The sequence below is a fragment of the Ornithodoros turicata genome, chromosome 9 (genome assembly GCF_037126465.1).
Source record: "Ornithodoros turicata isolate Travis chromosome 9, ASM3712646v1, whole genome shotgun sequence".
Lineage (NCBI taxonomy): Eukaryota > Metazoa > Arthropoda > Arachnida > Ixodida > Argasidae > Ornithodoros > Ornithodoros turicata.
The window spans coordinates 38959574-38981952 of record NC_088209.1 but is presented as its reverse complement, the minus strand read 5'-3'; the positions used below and the strand labels follow the sequence as shown (position 1 = coordinate 38981952).

The 22379-nt window shown below is 45.6% G+C and overlaps 1 protein-coding gene across 1 annotated transcript in view; it reads right to left on the bottom strand.

Annotated features, from left to right (window-relative positions):
* The window catches only part of LOC135368871 (zinc finger MIZ domain-containing protein 1-like), a 49051-nt gene that overhangs the window by 19675 nt on the left and 6997 nt on the right, over window positions 1–22379 (bottom strand). The window contains exon 2 of the mRNA XM_064602414.1: window positions 5747–5804. Coding sequence (XP_064458484.1) covers window positions 5747–5787 — 41 coding nt within the window. The 5' untranslated portion in view covers window positions 5788–5804. The remainder of the gene's footprint in view (window positions 1–5746; window positions 5805–22379) is intronic.

Below are 22379 nucleotides of genomic sequence, written 5' to 3'. Positions count from 1 at the left end.
TGTCCGTGAAATGCACCACTCGGAATACCAGTGAACCCTCGTTAACATGACCCCCGATAATCTGACATACGCGCTTTACGACCATACTCCTGGGGAACAATGCAGTGAAACCTCTGCAAATCCCCCCGTTAATATGACAATTCCGCATTATGACCAAAATTTTCGGGAACGACCATGGTCATAATAACGAGTGTTCACTGTATATGAAGTCAACGTTCTGCACTGGTGGCAAAAATCGGAGCAAATAAATGAGCCGGAACGTGGAAGTCTTGGCGGGTTAGTCCGAAGACTTGTATAACAATGATGCAGAGACCTAAGGCACAGTACCTGAAAATGGGGATTGACCGTCCTATCCCATAATTGCGCATCGCCCGGGCAAGCTTAGCATTAGAACAGCGACTGTACGCCTTCGAAGACGACGCCATATCGTGAAATCTTTTGGCTGGCCTTTTAACAAATTGCCGCGCATGAACCCAGACAACAATTAAACACTTTTTTGACCGCATTACACGTGAACAACACATTCAGCTGTGCTAGTACATCGCCGGCTGTCAAGAAAGAGTAGACTAAGAACTGGCATATAATCATTGTGTCGGTTTTCCACCGTAATTTCTCTCCGACAGTTATAAATAAAATTAATATCAAGTTACATATGAAAACATGGACAACACTCTAGTGCCATAGCAAACTGTATTCCCAAACTGCGTAGCAGAAGACAGCACTCGTGCGGGCAGGCAACGTCGTCTGCTAGAACACTCTGCTTCTGTTTCTGCTCTGCTTCAAACTTCCGTCACTTGGCCACAAATAGCATACGGCTGATGATTTTGAACGTCTTTTTGTGGGAGGGTTATAAACGATATCGAATGCCGCGCGACAGATCTTAGGAATGCATTTTTTTTTTCGACGTGCGGCGCCACCGGCGCAAGTGCAGTGATCCTAAGCCTCGTCTAAGGGGAGGTTAGCTTTCCCCTGCATCTATATTTGTGAACATCCAGAGCGTAAAGAGTACGGATTGCGAAAATCTATCTTTCTCACGAACGACGCCATATTTTATTGCCTACATGCATGTTTATTCAATGCCGTCCATATCGCTTGCTCGACTCTTCCTTTTCTAAGTTGAACGCGTGCCTTCATACTTACTACGCGAGCATTATGTTTTCCGAGGAAACGACTTATTGGCAGAAAGCTCCATCGTGTGATATTCGTCTCATTGTATAGCACAAACACAGCGTGCAGACGAGACCGCATACCGAAGCGCACAACGTTTGTTTATAAACATGAATCACCTGACGGGGGAAATCTGAGTGCGCGTATGAGATAAGAATTCGCTTTATGACGCAGATCGGGTGATATCACGCGCATCCGTGTGGCTAGCGATAGTTGCAATCCTGAGCAAGATCTCAATCGAAACCCCAAACACATCGACTAACGTTGACCCAATGTTGGCACAGGTTGCCAGTACTACATACCAGTACTGGATGCAGCACGGAAATAGTAGATAACAGGTGCGTCGTATAGTGCGATGGTGGATCTGCGCATGCGCAAAACATAAAGAGAGCTTCGCGCATTGCGCAGAACCACCACGCTATCCCTTACGCACGCAAAGGCGATAGCGTACGGATCTAACTCTCATCCCAATCTAATTGTAATATAAAGTATGTAAGTTTCTTTTAAATTCCGTGTTAGTATGAGTGAGAAACAGGGGGGGGGGGGGGGTTAGTATGCAACCTGGGCCGACTTCAGGGGGAACTATCCCGACATTCGTCTGGAACGATATGTAAGTACGCCCAAAGAAAAAGATCAGTAAATTGGCGAGTAATTGCAGTCTCTACTCTTCCAGATTGCGATGACGTACTTCAAATGTTAGTTCCGCGGACCCTGAAATTGTCTCTCCAGGATTCCAAAAAGTCCCTGAACTTCGCGTAAACTTCCACGCATTTTAGTCCCGAAAGGGACTAACAGTCTTGGAAACGCCCATTGGCCCCGAAGGGCTAACATTATTATTTTTTTTATTTTTTTCTGACAGTATAAGAACAAAAATAAATAAAAACTATCGCGATGGCAAATCTGGCTAAAATCAAAACCTGCATACACCTAGCTTTATTCCACAACTGAGAAGCTGCTACACGCTACCCAATTTTGTCGATAACGCAACGAACTGCCTCGAGGAGGACAGTGACCCTCGTTGCTATCACGCGCGCGCGTTTCAAACGTTCATCACACGTCGCATTATTATCTAACTAACCACGAAAAACACGCGGGAAACATGTGTGAATCGGAATATTCCAATCGGAAAGTGGCCGTTTGTCACGAAGGTGCAAGACAGGAAAGGTTTCCGCGATCGACATCAGCGTCGAATGGCCTTGACGAGCGTGACGACAACGACGTGACGTTCCCCACGTGAACGCGCGCACGCTCCGCTGGGCTCGAGACGACCTCTGGCGCGTGGACAACAGCACGACTCTCCTCCTGCTGCTACTAATGCATACACGCAGTAAAAATGCGTAAACAAAGACGCTTAATCTTGATCCATGCGCAGCCTTGAAACACATATTGTGGGATTTTCGCCGATCCCCCCTTGTTCCCCAATGAATCCCAATATTTAGCACCCGAGTCTTGTAAAATATACGACCCTGAAGTTGAATACACGAGGAGGAAAAATCGTCGTATTAGAAAGTTATAATGTATATAAAAAAAACTGAAACGAGGACATTTCCTGTGCGGCATTGCAGATGTCATGCATTCGACTGATTTAATACAGAAGAAGGGGAAAGGGATTTGCATAGACGCTATTTGACCTAACAAATGGGACAACAAAGCCATTTCAAATTGAGACGTCGACAATCTGCCCTTCTCAGCTTTTTTTATTTGCCTGTTCTTTCTTTTTTTGTTGTTGTAATTTTTATTTAGACATTTTTGTTAAACCTGGGAACGTCCCACGGCTTATCGCATGCGCTGCTAAAACGGGCAATGCCGTGCACAACGTCACGAAGCGAAGATGTAGAAATTCCGAACTGGATGCAGGAAGAACGAAATCAGCTCCAGCTGGGCAGCCTTAGAAACGCAGCAATCGCTCAATCGACTGATCAATAATGCTGGATGCTGATCAATAATGTGTAATTCACTATTACTCGTGCCATGTTTGATGAGATCATCCTCATCATCATCACCATCCTCGTGGACGGACCGCTTTGCGGCGCGGCATTTGGACTTCGCACGCCAACGCAACAAATGTTGAGGAAGACAATCATGATCAATTTTTTAGATCAATACTTACATCAATGTTTTTTTTTTATCTGCGTTCTGCATTTTATTCTGCTATCATTGCTACGCCCGTGCGCATATATATCTACTTCATATTTATCTTTTTTTTTTTTTGTATTTCCGTGCGAATACTATCCCGTCTTACAAAAACGAGAACCTTCAGCATAAAAACAGAGACACTCACCCACTTGTAAACAGCGCGACATTCGCCCTGCCTATTTGACCGCTTAATGAATTTGTCGTCTCCTTATCAATCTCCCTTACCCCTATAATTGTAAATTTAATTAGCTAACTAACAGCGCGGCAGTACGCTCTACATTCCCGGAGGCTTTGTCCTTCATGAAATTCTGCATAACACGTCTTCACGGTTGTATGTTGCCCAATTGCCGAGAGGACAGCAGGCATCTAAACTGACCTAACTGTCTCTCCCGGAAGAGAATGTCAGGAGGAGGAGGAGGAGAAGAAGAAGAAAAGGGCGCGGAAGTATCTCCCCCCTGACCGACATTATCTTGACATGTCTCCTCTCGTTGGCATCATCACGTTTAAAACCCACCTAGACATTGAGGTCGCATATACGGTGGCGCGCCTCCGCGTCTACATGCGGAACTACGCAATCATGTTCTTATCCGGATAAAGAAAGTAAACAAGGTGACGTTCAAGCGCACAGCAGTGTTTTCTGTACTTTCTGCAATCGTTATGTGTATTGCGATGATGACATTTCGTAAATGACATTTTTTTTGTTTGTTCAATTTGTTCAAAGGCGATGGCGCCCGATGCACTACAATTCACTAATAACGTTACTCCCAATGAGTTATCGCGAGGCTAAGCTTTTACTCGTGCCTCAACCTATATAAGACAGGCGCGTAATGTAGTCCGTCAAATGGTACTGCAGCGCCACCCACTACCTATAGTTTCGGATTCGGTATATCGGAGCGCTACTTCAGTGATTTATCCACTATCCCCCTCCTCCCTTACAACACCCAAAATCTAGAGGAGACCCACCTAGAATTTTGTGAGATTGCGCAATACAGTCAAACTCCTTTATAGCGAACACCTTTTTAACGAAAATACCACTACAGCAAATTTTTTTGCGGTCCCGCTGGAGTCCTATAGGTCCAATAATGGACATCCTTTTTAACGAAAATGCCTTTACTGCGAATTTTTTTTGCTGTCCTCTGAGTTTCGTTGTAAAGGAGTTTGACTGTATTTTGTCAAAAGCATGTAAATACGTCCACTTGCAGAGCCCCCTCCGAAGGATAAAATTCTGCACCCCTAGCGGGAAGTCGCGAAAATGCGTCTAGGTGGCTCCGTGAATATAGCAGTATTCGGGGCAGCCATAGAAGTACTATATGTACCGTAATTTCACGCGTATTAGCCGCGGCTTATGTGCGATTTTTTTTTTTTCTCTCACGGGCGCTCTGCTGCTTATCTATTGACTATTTTTCCCTGGTATTTTCCGCATACGCCGGTTTTAACGAAAGGGCCAACAGTGTGTCTGGAACAGCACCGCCCTGCCAATGCACGAACAATGCGTAACAGGGGGCGTGTCCACATTCGAGTAGATTGGTGTCTTTCCCTAAGCAGCTTTAACCAAAGTGGTGACAGTGATTCGTGTCTTCTGGAAGGCTACTGACCCGTCGATCCATGACAAACACGCAACAAGGGCGCAATGCGATCTTGGTAGAACACTAGAACTGACCTCCTTTGTTTGTTGTACACCACGCCGACCACCGAGTATGGACCACAGGGTTTATGGCCTTCTCTATGGTCTCCTTTGTCGCACAAATCAGCGGCGTCGTACTGCCCGCGGCTTATCTGCCCGAAAATTTTCAAAACGTTCCTAAGAAACGGCGCCTGCGGCTTATCTGCGGTGTGGCTTATACGCGTGAAATTACGGTAGTTGACTTCACACATAACAAGGACCCTCCGGGCTTTTGCCAGTCACCTTAGAGCAGGAAAGTAGACTTTGTGCTAAGCCGGACAGCGGAAAGGTGGATAAGACTGACCTGCGGACACACTACACCTCTGTCTTTTTCTCTGTAACAAGTTTCATTCATTGAACAGATTTCTTGATTCGCTACAAGCGGGTGCAAAGAAGCTACAAAGGTCTAAAATTCATCCGCTATATCGATCTTATAAGTTATAACGACAGATTCGGGCATATAAGGGTACTGAGATTTCGAGAGAACGATGATCTGTCGAAGTTTCATCGTTTGTTGTCTTCCCCTTCATCATCATCATCATCATCCATTTATCTATGTTGTTGTTGTTGTGTCTTCCCCTTTTATGTCTGTGGTGGTTAAGCAGCTCTTGGACGGCGTGCCTTGTTGACGGATAGGTTTGTATCGATGTCCCATTCATTACAGTTGATGTAACTGGGTGACTCGGTGATGTCGGGCGGGCAAACAACTCTACTGGCGCATCATAAAAAGTGCTGAATCAGTATAGTTGGTGAACCATAAAAGCGGTAAAGGGGACTTACTTTTGCCGGTGGTGCAGAGAAGTCCCGAGAAGACCTTGCATTCAGTTGTCCAAAGGCTCTGAAAGGCAGAGAAGGAGCCAATCAAATTTTCTCCCCAGGCATCAAACATTCCGCGCAACAGATTTTTCGTTGGACCTACCAGCAAACACTGCAGAGATGGCACAAGCAGCACGTCACAGACGTCAAACTGGTTGGTTTAGTTACACACACAAAAAAGTAAATAAATGTAATAAAACTATTGGGAGTTTAGTCGTCTTTTCGTTATGCGAGCAACACGACGCCTACTCTTGGCATCCATAGCTTTTCTGCCTTTGCTATACTGACGCTCATTCCAAGCTGGTCTACAGAATACATAGCACGACAATCTGAGGCTTTTTATCGTTTTAATCATTACTCCTGGTTCAGAGGAGCACTGATGTACCTTTCTACTTTTTATTTTTTTTGGCTACGGCGTGTTCTGCAAGGAATAAAATGAGCTCCTGCGAAAGCATGAAGGGCACAAGAAATCTCACACGCAGGAGGCCTCTGTTCTGTTCCCGCGCACTTTTCAAAAATCTTCCACTCTTCGAAAAACAGTATCGGAGAATGAGGGAACGGCGTGACGTAGCCGATACCCCTGACACGTGATTCGTGACGTAAAGCAGCGCGTGAGCTGAGAAAATGGAAGAAACGAAGACGAAAGGCACGGGGAATTTTTTTGTCGTCACGCGAGGATCGTGTTCGCAAGGAAAATATTTTGTATGATTACTCCTGGCCCTGATGGCCAGTTTGACAGGATTTCGAGCTACGTTAAATGTCATCCAAGCATGCATCAGCAACATTGTCTGTGCCCAATATTGGACCAATGTTGGGACAAGACGTTGTGATGCTTGGGTCATTGCTCCTTTATGTAGTTTAGTACTACCGTTCAGCCCCTTCATGTATTTAAAAGAAAAAAGAAAAAAAAAGACGCCTTATATCGACTCAATGTTCCAATATCCCGAAGTTTCCGGCCAACTCCTCCAGTTGTAATACCACTGAAGGTCGGTTGGTAGCACAGACTACCAGCCGGTTAATGATGATGTGATGGCAGTAACGGACGAGTGAAAAAATATTTACGAAATGAGTAAAGTAGTTACACTCTTTTGTATGCTGGCACCATGCGTTAAAACCTTCGTCCGCTTCGAGGTCTGACTTGGATGTGTCACTGCCCGAGCACTTTATAAGAACATTCTTTAAGAACTAAAAGTTGTCAACCACACCTCGGGCTTTCCCCAATTGTTTTTTTTCCTTTTTTTATCACAACCCCCACCGCGCGTTGTCTTTACCTAGACATAACCATGGTCACTCATGCTGAGTGTGGCGAACGAGCTGAGCATGAGTGAGCAAACGGAGAGTGGAGGGAGCATGGAGTGAGCAACAGGGAGAGCTGAGCGGCGACTAAGTGAGCGTGAGTCATGAGTCACTGCCGATCTCTTGTTGGATGTGAAACTCAGTCACTCACGAGGTTCTTCCCCACTTGGTATTTCCTTTTCAAAAAGTTGAGATGGCCTAAAAATCACGTTTTTCTTGCGGGAGATGTGCCGTACACTCTAAGAAGAAGAAGAAGAAGAAAAAAAAAAGAGGGTATTTTTAGTCTCCTTGGACTAGTCCTTTACTAGTTTACCCCTATTTAGTCCTTTTTTACTAGTCCTTCTTAGACTTTAGTCCTCCTGGACTAGTACATGCATTGCCACAACCATTAATCCCCTTTTGGGACCATACGCGTGTCAGTTTATGCGAAGTTCATGGACTTTTTCCAGTACTGGAGAGTACACTTCAGGGTGTCGGAGACCAAAATACGGGACTAATTCCAAACACGAGGGAGCAGAAGCTGCAATTACTTCCCAATTACCCGTTTATTTTATTTATTTTTTTCTCTCATAGTGTACGAATCACAGATTGACGAACCACTTTTCCTGGCCTAAAATAATAAAAAAGCTATTATTTTTTTTTGATTGCGTGTTAGCGCCGCGAAGCAACTGTGGCTATGAGCGGCGTACAGATGTGGACAGACGGAGAGAGGACAGCAGGAAGGAGTGGGGGACAGGGGGATTAGTATGCGTCCTGGGCCGACTTCAGGGGGAACTGTGCCGACATTCGTCTGGAAAGTCTTCGGAAAACCCAGGGAAAACCTCAGACAGCACAGCCGGTGGTAGGATTCGAACCCACCACCTCCCAGTCTTCAGCACGACCTTGCTATTACATGTATTCATATCCGCAAGAATGCTAATCGCGAACCAAGATTGCTCGTCAGCGGAGCCACGCTGACATCCTGCTCGCATAACCATTAACCCATCGATTTCATCTCGAAAGGAAACTTTTCGCGCGCGAACAAAGACAAAAGACCACAACGGAGATCCTGCACAAACAGGTGACGACAGACCACCTTGATGACGCCACGGTGTCACACGACAGACGTCGTCGCCGACCAATCGGAGGAAGCGACAATGGGAAAGTAGAAACGGCAGCCGTCCGCTTTATTCGACTTTTGTTTTTGTTTTTTTATTCATGACGCCCACGACGACGGTGTAGCCGCGTCACCCGTTGCCAGGGCGACAGCGGCTGGGGCTGCGTGGGCACCTCCTCCTTCTCCTCCTCCTCCTCCTCGCCACCAAAGAAGTACTAGGTAGTGGCGCTGCTGCTTCTGCTTTCTCATTTAGTTTCGGAAGCTTTTTGTTTTCTCTATATATACGCTCGTGGTAGCGGAAGAACTTTGCCAGAAAGTCGAGAGCCAGTTTAACGCTGCACATCTCTTATTCTCTATCGCGTCTTACTTTTTTTGCTCTTTTAACCTCCGCACCCTTTTTCTGCATCTAAGGCGGGAACCCGTACCCTTTAGCGCGGATGACGTTGACAGTATCCGCATCCGCAAGCTGGAATGTGTGTCCTCGCATCCGCGCGGATATTGACTATATAACGAACATCGACGACCATTTGTGGGAACAAAGTATATGTGCGCGACGCAAATGTCACGTGACAAACGTTTCCGCTTCTGAACACAGAAACTTCTGAGAAACTGTGTGTCATCCACAGATGTTCACTACATAACTAATGCAAGGTAAAGGTACAGCTAACGCAACAGGCTCTCTTGGGCACGCCATTTTTTAGTTCAGTACGGCTCCACACTGTAAGGGAAAAAAAAGAGAAAATGTGGAGTAATATTAGTCTCCTAGACTGGAATTACTCCCCATTTTAGTCCCCTAACCCCAAAATTTACTCCCCAGGACTGCAAATAGTCGCTGAACTTCGCAAATGGTCTCCTGAAAGTGGCGTAAATGGTCTCTTCGTGAACTTGACGGAATAAGGCTATATAACTTAGCTAAGTTAGCAATTTTCCATCCACACAGAAGAAAAAACAAATAGTAAGAGGTTCTTCCTTGAGAAATTGTTGTGCCCTGCGCGTATCGCAAGGTTTTAAATCACCCGACATATCACGGTTAACAGTTGAATTCGAAGCATGTTCATTGATGCACATGGATTATATACCTGCACTCTTAAAAATGAACTTCACCGCATAGCACGCTCCTAGCCAACCATCATCTCGAATGATATCGTTATCTGCCCTGATTTGTTGAAAACGGGAGGCGTACGCCTTTTCTGTGACAATTATGAACAGCACAAGTGTCACAGAAAAGGCGTACGCCTCCCGTTTCCAGCAAATCAGGGCAGATAACGATATCGTTCGAGGTGATGATTGGCTAGTTGGGAGCCATGCGGTGAAGTTCATTTTTAAGAGTGTAGAACTATTAGAACAGAGCGTGAAATGCAGACCCCACTCTGTGACACTCATTTACTCCCATGCATTTACTAACTAAAGGGACTAATCCTTTTGGCAACGCATTTACTCCCCCAAAGGACTAACATTAATCGTTTTTTTTTAGAGTGCACATAGCGGGCGCCGGCAGGGACAGTAACGCTTAGTTGCGGATAAAATGTGCATGTCCATGCGGATATCACCGCACTCGCTCACATCGCTACTCGTTACGTCATGACATCCCCCCCCCCCCTTCTCGTTGATATCAGAGAGACGCCGTGTTCAGGGTGTTCCCTCCACCAGTCCCGAGTTGTCACTGCTTGTTCTCCCATCAGAGGTATACTCCGTCCCTCCCATGCGATGCTGTAAACAATGTTCTCACGACAACAATGGGAGAGCAGTTGGAAAGCATCCAAAAGGAAAGAAGAAAAGAAAGGAGATCGCTTTGTCGGGGTACACACGGTTGTTGTTCTCGCAATAAATCTAGAGCATTTTATTGGTGCACTAGACAAGCATATGCAACCATGCATCGACGAAGAAAACCCGTGGAACGTTTTGTATATAGGCCTATATGCAAGTATTTTGCGCGTCATCTTTCAAGGGGTATACGTACCGGTATATTGACGTCGTCTGCCTGGTATATAATTCGGAGGTGACTTAAAACAGCAAGTACTTCGCGCATGCGCAGGAACAGGTAACACTACGGGTCCCACGTTTTCGATGGTTTTTGTTTCACGGTTGAGAGCAGGGATTTGCGTCACAGGGAGTTTCGGAATTTCGTAGGTGGAGTGTGACACCCGTGTCTATAGACCTGTTGCTCTGGGCCAGGTGGCGCAAGTGAGCAGCAACATCGGCGCCCCAAATTATGCAACACTCCCAGGTTTAGCAGTCGACGCGGCACTTTCAAATACACGGTGCCGAGTTGTTCGCAGTTTTCAAGAAGCATCGCTTTTTCTGTGGATTTCCTACAGGTTTTGTAGCTTTCCTTGGCACCATACCGTCTGAAACACCATGCAAAACCCGCTGATGAAACTCCTTACTGTTCGGATCCGTGGCCGCTTGGGCCAGAAATGGCGCTGTGTAAACTTCAGTGCAACAACCCTATACTGGCCTTTCGCTCTTTTCTTTTTCTTTTCTTTTTTTATATTTTGTATTGAAATATATTTGGTGGGAGCTGGGAGGGGGGGGGGATCCCTTGCTGAGAGTCGAGTGGGAGGAACCCATTTGTGCCTCCATGTTCAGTGATGAATGCGTGCAAATTTCCACTCCTTGAACTGCAGCGGATTATTCGTCAGTAACCACCGCTATACTGGCCTTTCAACTGCAGTTTGGCAAAGCCATACTAAACGTTCGTTTTATCGCATCTGGATTTCTTAATCGCAGTTTTGTGTTGTTTCCAAGAGCCGAGTCTCGTCCTTCATCGTCAGTGGAATTAGAGAAAGGAACGAAGTTTATTTTGTTTAGTTTTATCGAACTATGTGCTGTCAGGTGGTCACAACTATATCGCTCCAATACATCAAACGCAGAATAAATATACTTGACTGCTGCCGTGTCGGCTTTAACAGTATTCTTTACGATACATACTCAGAGTGGTAATACGAAATATTCACCTAAGACTTCCAACACTTCATTTATAATTGGACTAAACACACGTCATGCGTAGCAGCTTCTTGAGTCGGTGAGCAGATAATAGGGATTTTTATCCTCTACGACGTCAGTTCTAGTAATGACGTCATTGCGAAACTCAAACCCCCGTAGGCGAACAGTTGAGTGTATTTTTTCTTCTCCTCCTTTATGGCGATAACAATGCACCTGCCAGGTATTATTTCTTTCAATGTTAACGCTACAGAACCCTCCGGTTGTAATCAACTTCTTGCTATAGCTGAAGCAGACCTATAGCTAGAGAGCTCAAATTGGATTATAAGAGGTAGAATGTCAGTTCACTCAATACACTGATGCCATGATATACACAACCAGCAACACAAAAACAGGTCAAGCCCGTAAGTTACGCATGCCGTCATTTTAAAGACACCAGGATATATTTTTGTACTAAGAAGTGTGAAGTAAGCTACATGCGCAAAAATAAGAACAACAAGAAAAATATTTGGATTGTAACCTTTATTATTATTATTCTCTTTCGCTGTGAATACATGTGCTTTAAAATCACGCGACGTAACGCAACGAAATATCATCAAAATGCGCAAAAGTAGGCCATGTGCTATGAAACGCCTACCCAATCTGAGTAACGTCCAATTGTCTATCGTCTATCGGTATTCTTCGTTAATGGTCTATCGTTTACTGTCGAAACCATGCAGGTGATTGGATAATGGGTTATATTCATCTCATCTTGACAAGCAGCCTGAACGTAGAAGCGCAGACAATCACACATAAAGAAGAAAGGATAAACACGACTGGTTTATCTTCTCTTCTCTTTATCAGAAAACCACTTGCTTTTTTTTTGCCATAGTTTATCACACCATGTGTGAAATAAAATTCAATTCAAAATTCAATTCAATTCTCCTTTGCCTAATTCCACTTATAACGACAATCCGCTTATAGAGCTAAATTCGGACATATAAAGCACGAATATCCCGTTTACCTCGATTATAGTCGCCATGCTATAGATGAAAGTGTCATCGAATGACGTCAATAAAACCGTAAAAAAATCACACCCCGCAGCACACAAACAACGTGGGCGAAGCAGGGGTTTCAATGTAACAGAGCGACGAGCAAACCTATATCGGAAGACCGCTGTGCGCGTCCAATTATGAGAGTAAAGTGGAGGACCAATCACCTGTCACCTCAAGAGATGCGGAATTAGACCCGGGAGAATCGGGAAAAGGCCGTGGGAAGAAAGGAGGACATTTCCCTTTTCTTCGGAGCTGGGAATGTGTGGGCGGCATGATGGGTGTGCCACCCACGCATCCGGAGAAAAGTTGACGCGCAAGCGCTGCGGATCACCTTTAAAGGGCAGCCCAACCTCGAAACGTTCATGAAGTCACCCGTGAGGGCTTGCACCGTCAGCCAAACTTGGTTAGACCGTGGGAAGAACAGCACTTTATTTCAGGGTTGATGAATGGGGAGCTTCATCGCCAGGGGCGATGCTCTAAAATCATATTGCTGGTGTTGTTGTGGGGAATGAAGTAATGAGCCACTTCACATATGAGGATCGAAATCCTACGGTGTCCAAAAAGGTCAAGAGAGAGAGATAAACTATAGTGACTCTAAGTTAAACGCGGGTGTTCAGTGCTCTCAAAAGAAGTAAGAGGGCGCTGACAAGCTGGTGCGTGGTGAGAGAGGCGGCCAGTGCTCTGCCATATTTCGACTGTTCACGTTCTCCGGGGCACCTTGAGACCCGTGTTGTGTTCGTCTGTTGCGTGTTTCAGATCCGGAACTGTTACTTTCCACCATGTTCACGGGTGTACACCAAAAAATAGATTTAAAAAAAATTGAAAATCCACTCTTAGAAACACGCCCGTGAAAATCCACCTTTCGAAATAAATCGCCGAAAAATCCACGCCCTCGAAATGAACAGTGCCAAAATAAATCATAATTAGGCTCAGGGAGGGAATATGCCGTATGTTAATTTAAGGGCGACACGACGTTGTTTTTAATGAAACGCGCAAGTAGAACGTTTTTTTTTAAATGAATATTTCTTCCGTTATTAATTATTTATCTTCTGATAAGAGCTGGAAAAACTGAAGAATCTATAGCGGGAGGCGACGCGCTTATGAATACAGGAATAACAAGGGCCCGATCTCGAAGTTCACGGTCTCGAAAGGAAGAAAATACTCGAATGCTTCGCAAGATGATATGCCGTGCTTAAAAATCCGATATCACTAATTAACCGTCAAGCTTCGCGAGCTTGCAGTGTCTGTGAAAGTCGTTTTAGCGAATGAACTGATGGAAATACAGTCGAGGGCGGGAAAATGCAAATAGCGAACTTTGACAAACCTGACAAAAATAAAAAAAAAAGAAACAAAGAAGAAAATCCAAACGCGGAACTTGACTAACTATTTGGGTAACTAACTAATTAATTGGTTTCGGTTTACATATTTTTGTCGCGGCAAAGACCAAAAGGACGTAAATTCAATGGTGGATAAGGGAATGGAAGAGCGTCCTTTTGCGCTTCCCCGCGCCAAAAATACGTTAACTGAAACCAATTAGTTACTGCAACAAACGACCCGCCTCGGTGGCAGATTTTTCTCTCAAAAGCTATCCACTGAAGGTCTCAAAAAGGAGTACCCATTTTGATGCCGACGGCGTCCTGATTTAGAAGTTAAGTTTTCTTTACGAAACTCATTTTAATTTTTATTTAAATAATGAGCACCTCCCACTCATTCACACGGTGCGCAGCTTGTAGGTGGTACCGGACAGATATATGAAAAACAAACAAAAAAAGTTCTTCGATTGGCGCACCCGTTCGCGAATTATTTACCCCGGGAATTTCACTATAAGTTTTACGTTTATTATATTAACGCCATAACAACCCGAACAACGATGAAAGATGAAAAGGTTAGCCAGCTGTAGGACTGGAACCCACATCTTCTGGATTGCCGGTCCAGGGCTCTACCAATTGAGCTAAACTAACACGCCTTCTCAGCGACTTCCAGGGTGCGTCCATCTGAAGGGACAAACCAGCCACTCTCTCTCACTCATCCTCCTTTCACTCTTACATTTCTGCTCACTCATACACACATTCAAACACTCTTAAAAATGAACTTCACCGCACAGCACGCTCCTAGCCAACCATCATCTGAAATGATATCGTTATCTGCCCTGATTTGTTGAAAACGGGAGGTGTACGCCTTTTCTGTGACAATTATGAACACCATAAGTGTCACAAAAAAGTCGTACGCCTCCCGTTTTCAACAAATCAACGATATCATTCGCGATGATGGTTGGCTAGGAGCGTGCTATGCGGTGAAGTTCATTTTTAAGAGTGTAGGAGAGAATGTGAAGGGAGAGAGAGAAGGCTTGTCCCGTTAGCTGAATGAGGCCCCAGGTGGTAAGTCGTCGGAAAGCAGACGCCAGCGCAGCGTAATTGGTTAGCGCACACGACAAACAATCGTGCTCGATTTTCCGGAATTTTACTCGCTCTCATTTCCGATTTGCTCAGAGCGAAATGTCTGTTTCCAAACGAACTCCTGCGAGCGGGACCAGGCGGCGAGCCGCGTTCGTGTGCTCGTTGAATGCAAACATCTTCCACACTTGGTTCTTCTTCAACCTGATCCCAGAACCACTTGTGAGCGTTCAGTGTCGGCGGTAAAACACAGATGGACGGCCGTCGTCTTTCTTCGGCCACCCTCAAAGGGACGCTCCCTGGACCTCGAGTAGGGAGTCGGCATTCCGTCAAAGGGAAGCTCTTTTTTGGCCATCCAGTCGCTCAGGTAAACATCCTTCAAGGTCACACAGAGGGGGCCCCTCAAGGACGGGACTGAATCAAGCAGAAGGGATAGTTCCTCCGTATTTTTTCTGTCATATCCAATCCAATCCGTTTGTTATCCTGACTGTTTTAGCAACGCTAATTCCTGTGACAAATAACAAACCTTTGTGGAGACAATTGAAATAATGTCCCTGAATGGCGTAACTTCTCATCGGTTATGCTTGGCTTGGCTTGGCTTGGCAATCAGGGGTTGGAGGCTCAGGTCTTCTTTCGGCGTTTTTTCGAGCCTCCAAGAAATTTCTCAATTGGTGGGGAATTTGTCTCATTTAAAGCCCACGATGGTTGCTTGATGATTTTATTGCAAAGCGGTGTCGTGTGCCTTGGGCCAACTTCGAAGGAAAATGCCTTACGGCGCATCTGAGGAAAACTAATGGGAAACCTCCAGAGAGCACAGCCACTGCCTGGATCTGCTGGTTGTCCATGCATAGTGAAAAATAAATGCTATACAACACATCATCTTAACTTTGGCTTTGACTTTGTCTCGTTCTGACCCGGCTTGTGCTGGCTAGCCGTGTTGCTATCTCCCGTTGTCTCTTTTTAGGAATGATGTGTCACCAATTTAATTGAAACGCGGTTGTGCCATTCGCCAGACCAGAAAGCAAACGACTGTGTAACCTAGTGATTATATAGTCGTCTGCGCGGATGCGGGTGTACCCGCGGATCCGCGCGGATACCCGCACTAATCTCGGATGCATCCCACTATCGAGCGGGTCTGTGGATATATCTCCACCAAAACTCGTGCGGGTGCAGATTGACCGTGTCTGCGGATGCGGTACCTCGCCATAATGTGATCGAAATCCCCGTTGCAAAATAAACTACCGTAAATAAATGTTATGTGACTATAAAATACACAGCCGCGCGCGGAAAACTACCAACGGCGAACTTAAACTAACCTGGACATCAAAATGCAAACACCGAACTTGGACTAACCAAACAATAAACTAACCAACGTGCTGTTCCGTCGTGTCCGCCCTGCTAAACCTAATGGCCGCTAAAATGTGGCTTCCGTTCGCTAAAACGACTTGGACAAACATAGAAAATTCGTTAATTTGAGTGGTTAAATAGGGATGTCGTGTTTTTAAACACGGCATATCATTTTAGGAAGCAATCTAGCGTTCTCGTTTATTTGATCGGCGACCGGGAATATCGAACATGAGAGAACTGATGTTCTGAGGCTGGAACAACATAGCAGGGACAAATACATACAAAGCCTCAATTTGCCTAAGAAATTAACGATGAAAGTGACTGAAAAGGTTAGCCAGCTGTAGGAGTCGAACCCAGAAGATCCAGAAGAATCCAGAAGATGTGGGTTCGACTCCTACAGCTGGCTAACCTTTTCAGTAGGAAGGGAGTTGCCTCAGGACAGAAGCCTCAGGGCTCAGGGCTTCTGTCCTGAGGCAACTCCCTTCCTACATTCTACCGGTTCGCTGGATTTCTACCCATCTAACCTTTTCAGTGACTTTCATCTTTCATCGGGATTATCGAGGTCCTCTCGTGCGGGTGCGGACTGATTGCCACCCCAACCAAAGCGGAGACAAATTAAGACACTTCCGGGCAAAATCTACATATTACATTACCCCTAAAGTCATAAATATCCTTCCGATCTAGCACCGGAGGCCGCGATACGCACGAAAACAAACAAAAATCGTACATCCGGTCTCTTCTCGTCGCATATAATAGCGGATAGCGCGCGTATTTGCAGCTGGGGCTTTCGAAGAATCCAAAATATCCGTGTCAATTTTTTTTCCCGCCATTGTTTCAAGGACCCGCCGCTTGTCTCCGTGAAAAAGAGCGAAACATATTTTCTTGAAGCGTCGACGGAGGAAAAGACGTCCTTGTTCTTTTCCTTGACCGAGTGGCCGGCAGGATTTTGACGCGATGGCAGAAGTTCCTCCTCGTGTCCTTCCGCGTCTCGTCCTCATTTACATAGACACACACACACGCTTCTGCTCGCAGGTAGTTTCCTGGATACGGGACATTCTTCCACTAATAGCGGCTTCTCCAAGGATGTTTCTTTAGCAGGGTTTCGTTCGAAGCTGGCCATCTTCCAAATAGTGGAGAGAAATATTGGTTAGCTGTTCATTTAGTTGCCTAGTTTAGCTTACACTCTTAGAAATGAACTTCACCGCATAGCACGCTCCTAGCCAACCATAATCTCGAAAGATATCGTTATCTGCCCTGATTTGTTGGAAACGGGAGGCGTACGCCTTTTTTGTGACAATTATGAACAGCGCGTAAGTATCACAAAAAAGGCGTACGCCTCCCGTTTTCAACAAATCAGGGCAGGTAACGGTATCTTTCGAGATTATGGTTGGCTAGGAGCGTGCTATGCGGTGAAGTTCATTTCTAAGAGTGTAGTTTTAGTTCATTGGTTAGGAGGGATTTTTTTTTTTTTTTAGAAAGTGGTTTTGGTTTTTAGTTTGTGGATTTCGGTCTGGAGCAGCTCAGCGTTGATTGAGACCGAGGATAATAAATTATTCAAGTATTCATATTTGTAGTTCAGTATTCATAACTGGGGTTTAAGTATTTTTTAAAGAACATTTTGCGTATAATAAAGAAAAAAAACTACATTATCCTACACCCATGTTGCCCATAACACGTTATTTCAGTTTCCCTCCGCGATTTACATTTTTCTTTATTTTTTTGCAACGTCCTTTCGCATTCACTTCCACAACGCGGTAGTATTTACACGCCATACAAATTTTGCGGACTTCGAAGAAACGTGCAATGTCTTACACTTTTTGAAGGATACGAACATATCAGCTGAAAGCACTAATAACTCACATAGTTCCTACTGTGTCGGGTTAAAGACAGTGCAACACTAAGCCTGAACGATTCCTTGCAAATACCTGTGCATGTTAAGAATCTTGCTGCGTCTGCAAGTCATAAACAAAACGTGCGGAAATTTGCTGGGATGCACGCAAAGAAATAACAGTTTTGTATAGAATCACACAAGAATGAAAAGCAGGGCATCGCCCCCGGCGATGAAACTCCCCAGCGATCATTCCGTAATAAAGTTGTTGTTTCGAAAAGGTACCTTATTTCTCCGCCCTGCTTTCGCCCTGCGGATGAACACAAAATTGACAGCCGGATAGCTGATCCAAAGGGCGCATTGGTGCACTGCTCTGCGCAAGAAATATGTAAACCGAAACCGATTAATTACTCGAAAAAATCACTAAGTGTCGACGATTTTTTTTTTTTGAATATTTGTCGCTGAAGGTCCCGATACGTAAAACAGGGGTTCCGTGAGTGTGCGAAGTGAAATTTAAAAGTTAGGATGTTTATTCAAATTGTGATCGTATGCAAATGAGCCGCTCACTACTGAGTTCATGTGCGATGACGTCCCAAGGATAAAAAAAAAAAAAAGTTATTCGATGGCGCCACCTGGTTACGGATTATCCAGCTGAGGGACCTTCGTGAAACACCCGATATATATATATATATATATATATATATATATATATAATTTAAAAAAAATACCTGCCGGTCCAGGTCAATGGAACAGAAATTGCAAGTTTATAGCGAAGCCAGCAGGTGGCGCCGTGCTAAGACGAAACCGAAACTGGCTCGCCCGCTTCAGATTGATGGTCTATCTTCCGCCGCAGTACTGTACGGCACTGCAGAAGCGAGCGCCTACCTGTGCGAGCGGCGCCATACAAAAGACATAAGCAAAAGAAAAGCGGTAGGTTTAGACATGAACCAGTACCGCGATTATTTTTATTCGTCTCCATTTTATCCGCAATGATATCTGCGAAAACAAGCGCGTGCTGACGTCCGACGCAAACCTGTATCAGATGCGAGGCGGCATGATCGAAAACGGTGCTATCTCTCTTTGCGGATCGCGCTGTTGGCCACAATGGAAGTATCCGGGTTCACCCGTCAATCACGCCTCGTATCTTCCGCGTGGCGACATCACACGGGACCCGCCTACTAGTCGTGCCAGTAGGCGTTTCCTTCATCGGGACTAAGCATTCAAATGAGGTCGCCGGGGTCTGTTTGCGACGTAGGCGGCCTGCGAAACGGGTGCAAACTCAGACACCCTCGAGTACGTACGTCAAATCAGGACCCAGATAACTTTTTGCGTGTGTAAGTGGATCAAAACGGCTGAATCGATAGTAGGAGTCAAAAAAAGAAAGTTCCTGCAACGCCTTGTAAGTGAAGGACGTATCCTTCACAGCCTAACTGTGACAGAAGGCAATAGAAGAAGAAATAACCAGGCGTGAGCGAAGCCGCCTTGATATACAAGGTCTGTCCTCCTCCCCCTCGTCTTCAATGTTATCACATACACCAGGTGTCGTCTGCTAAAGACAGGACTCAATAATTGTCTAAAGGTTACACGTAACCGCGAAATTTCAAACTCATGACTCCAAAATATATGTATATATCGAATAACTAAATCCAGACGGCTTTTGCGTGACTTCTTTTCCCTTTTCCTGTCGTATCGCATTCCGCATCGCCGTCGTCTGCTAGCTCTTCGTCTGCAACAGTTCGTCGTCTGCAACAGCTGATTGTCACCTCAGCGATGTTTTTGACTCTCATACGCGTACCCCGTAATTCCGAGAATGTTCTTGAAGGATACGATCGTTTTACACGCCTGGAATTCGCTGGACTCGTAATAATGACGTCACACGCTGCAACGAGCGGGCCTTGTCTACTTCACGTTGCGCGATCAACATGCGCAAGCTAATTCCCCGTGCAGCCGCGAAGAAACGATAGAAAAAGTTCCTCCACCTCCCAAACGCAGCTCCGGATCCGCGTCGATCGCTTTCATTCACGAAATTCCATGCGCAACCTCTGAACATTCCCACCAGCTATTTTACGCGTGACCCTCTACGAAATCAGTTCCCGAGGGCGAGTCCTTCCCTTGCGAGTCCGTTGTTGACGCTGGAGACGATCGAGTGCAAAAAGAGTGATCCCTTCAGGTTAACGACCGCCGAAACCGCCAGGGACCACGCCCCCTCCCTCTCACCTTTGGCCGGCCGGCCGACGACCACTTCCGGATCCGTTCCTCCTCTCCCTGTGAAGCAAGCCTTTCTTTCGCGCAACCACTTTTACAGCGTCTTTCTTTTTTATTCTTTTTTAACACCATTATTTGTTGTATGATCTCGCGGTGTTTTTGGTTGGTCGTTTCGCCACGGTTGTGCCTTCGCTTCCGTGAGTTATGCCGATGATGGCAGAAGCCGGTCGGTTGAGGAGAAGTCGCGCCCTCATTGTTTGTCGGCAGAGCCGCCGGTCAACGCCGTCGAGAGGAGCACGTATACGTCCGCAAATGAGACCGTGGCTAAATACTAGGACGAAACTGAATGTTCGGTTCAAAAGGGGATAAATACGTCCGTTCAACACGTAGTTTAGATACGTCCCATTTAATTTTAACTGCGTATCTATCTATAATACTTATACTGTTTATTTAATGTACACAAAACTGCGGATTAGTCCTTTTGTGTCGATTGCACTAAATAAATATACAACTTCGCAGTATCAGTTGTCGACAACTTTATGCAAAGCTGTTGCTACCCTAGCAGCACAACACATTGGTCCAATATTGAACCAATATTGGCAATACCGGCTCAATATTGGGCCGATATTGGTCCAATATTGTGCCAAGATGTTGTGCTGCTTGGGTACCGGCCGCTACAGTAACACCTGAAGGACGAACCGAATCGGTACCCAAACGTCGGGTCCCCGCCTCTGGCGAACCCGCGCAGGGTTTTGAGTTGCCTAATCTGACCCAATCAGACCCACTTCTGTGAAAGGTATTCAAGCTACTACATCGTTGCGTGACTTTCCATTACTCTGATTCGGTTTCTTTGTCTTCTACTGTGTCGACACTCGTGTGGAAAGTCTGCTGGAAAATCCAAGGAAAACCTTATAGACAGAACAGCCTGCAGTAGGGTTCGAACTCGCCACCATCGAGCGAACGCGTTTATGCACTCCGCCCATGCCGCTAGTGACTCAGCTTGAAATGATAAGGTTCCCTTTTCCGTGTCTTCTCTTCAAAGGTGACTATACCGTTGGCAACTTTCACTCAAAAGGTGTGCGCGTGTACACTCCTAAAAATGAACTTCACCGCATAGCACGCTCCTAGCCAACCATTATCTCGAATGATATCGTTATCTGCCCTGATTTGTTGAAAACAGGGGGCGTACGCCTTTTCTGTGACAATTATGAACAGCATAAGTGTCACAGAAATGGCGTACGCCCCCCATTTTCAACAAATCAGGGCAGATAACGATATCATTCGAGATAATGGTTGGCTAGGAGCGTGCTATGCGGTGAAGTTCATTTTTAAGAGTGTACGCCATATACCTTTATCGACAAACGGGCGCCGCTTTTCTGGAAATCCCAGCTTGGCGAAATGGCGAAGTATTTTACGAAACTCCTTTCCTACCATCCGAATACGAGAGCCTGTATGATTGACAAAGACAAAAGTGACAAACGACCTTGCCGTCGGTGGAAGCCAGAAGGAACTACGCAAACAAAAGCTTTCGCCGCGGCCTTGTTGTTTGCTTCACTGCTGCACGTGATTTTCCTCTTCTTGCAACGCATATACCACTTTCATCGTCAACAGGAAAAAAACGGCCACTGCATCATTTCAATTAAGCGCGAAGTATAGACGGGATTGAAGTACGGGGCCCGTCTTCCTTGCCGATATAACACGTTTTCGCCTCTTACTTCACTTACAGACGAAGGGGAGTAACAAAAAGCTCGATGTTTGTTTATGTACCGTGCGCCGCGAAGCCACTGGGGCTATATATGAGCGGCGTACAGATTTGGACGGACGGAGAGATAACAGCAGGAAGGGCGTGAGGGGCCGCTTAGTGTGCGTCCTGGGTTGACTTCAGGGAGGACTGCGCCGACAATCATCTGGAAAGCCGGAAAACCTACACACACTCGAAGAAGAAGAAAAAGTGTGGCTTCCGTTTCTTTTATTAATAACGCGTCCTGGAGTAGCCAGTCCCGCATGGCTCGAGACTACCATCTCCATTTTTTTCTTTTAAAATCAATCAATCAAGAAAAAGTGTATTTCTATCGTTTTTTGAGACTAAGCAGCACGTTGGTCTCTTTCGGGACTAAATGTACGCAGGTTGCACGCGAAGTTTTGTGGATTATGTGCAGTGCTGGGGGAGTAAATTTCGTGACAGGGGGGCTAAAATTGGGAGTAATTACAATAGAGGGGACTAAAAGCTGAAATTATCCTCAAATTTACACTTTTCTCTCTCTCTAAGCGTAGAGCGAAAACATCCGATGGCGCTGCCGATGATAGGAATCCCGAAGACATCCCTTCCCAACTCTGTTAGTATCCCCTTAGTTCTGAACCCAGATGACCTTGGGGCTGCGTACCACCACCAACAAGCGAAAGCAGTAACCACTGGGCCATGCCACTGGTATATACAATAAGCTCGAATGCCACC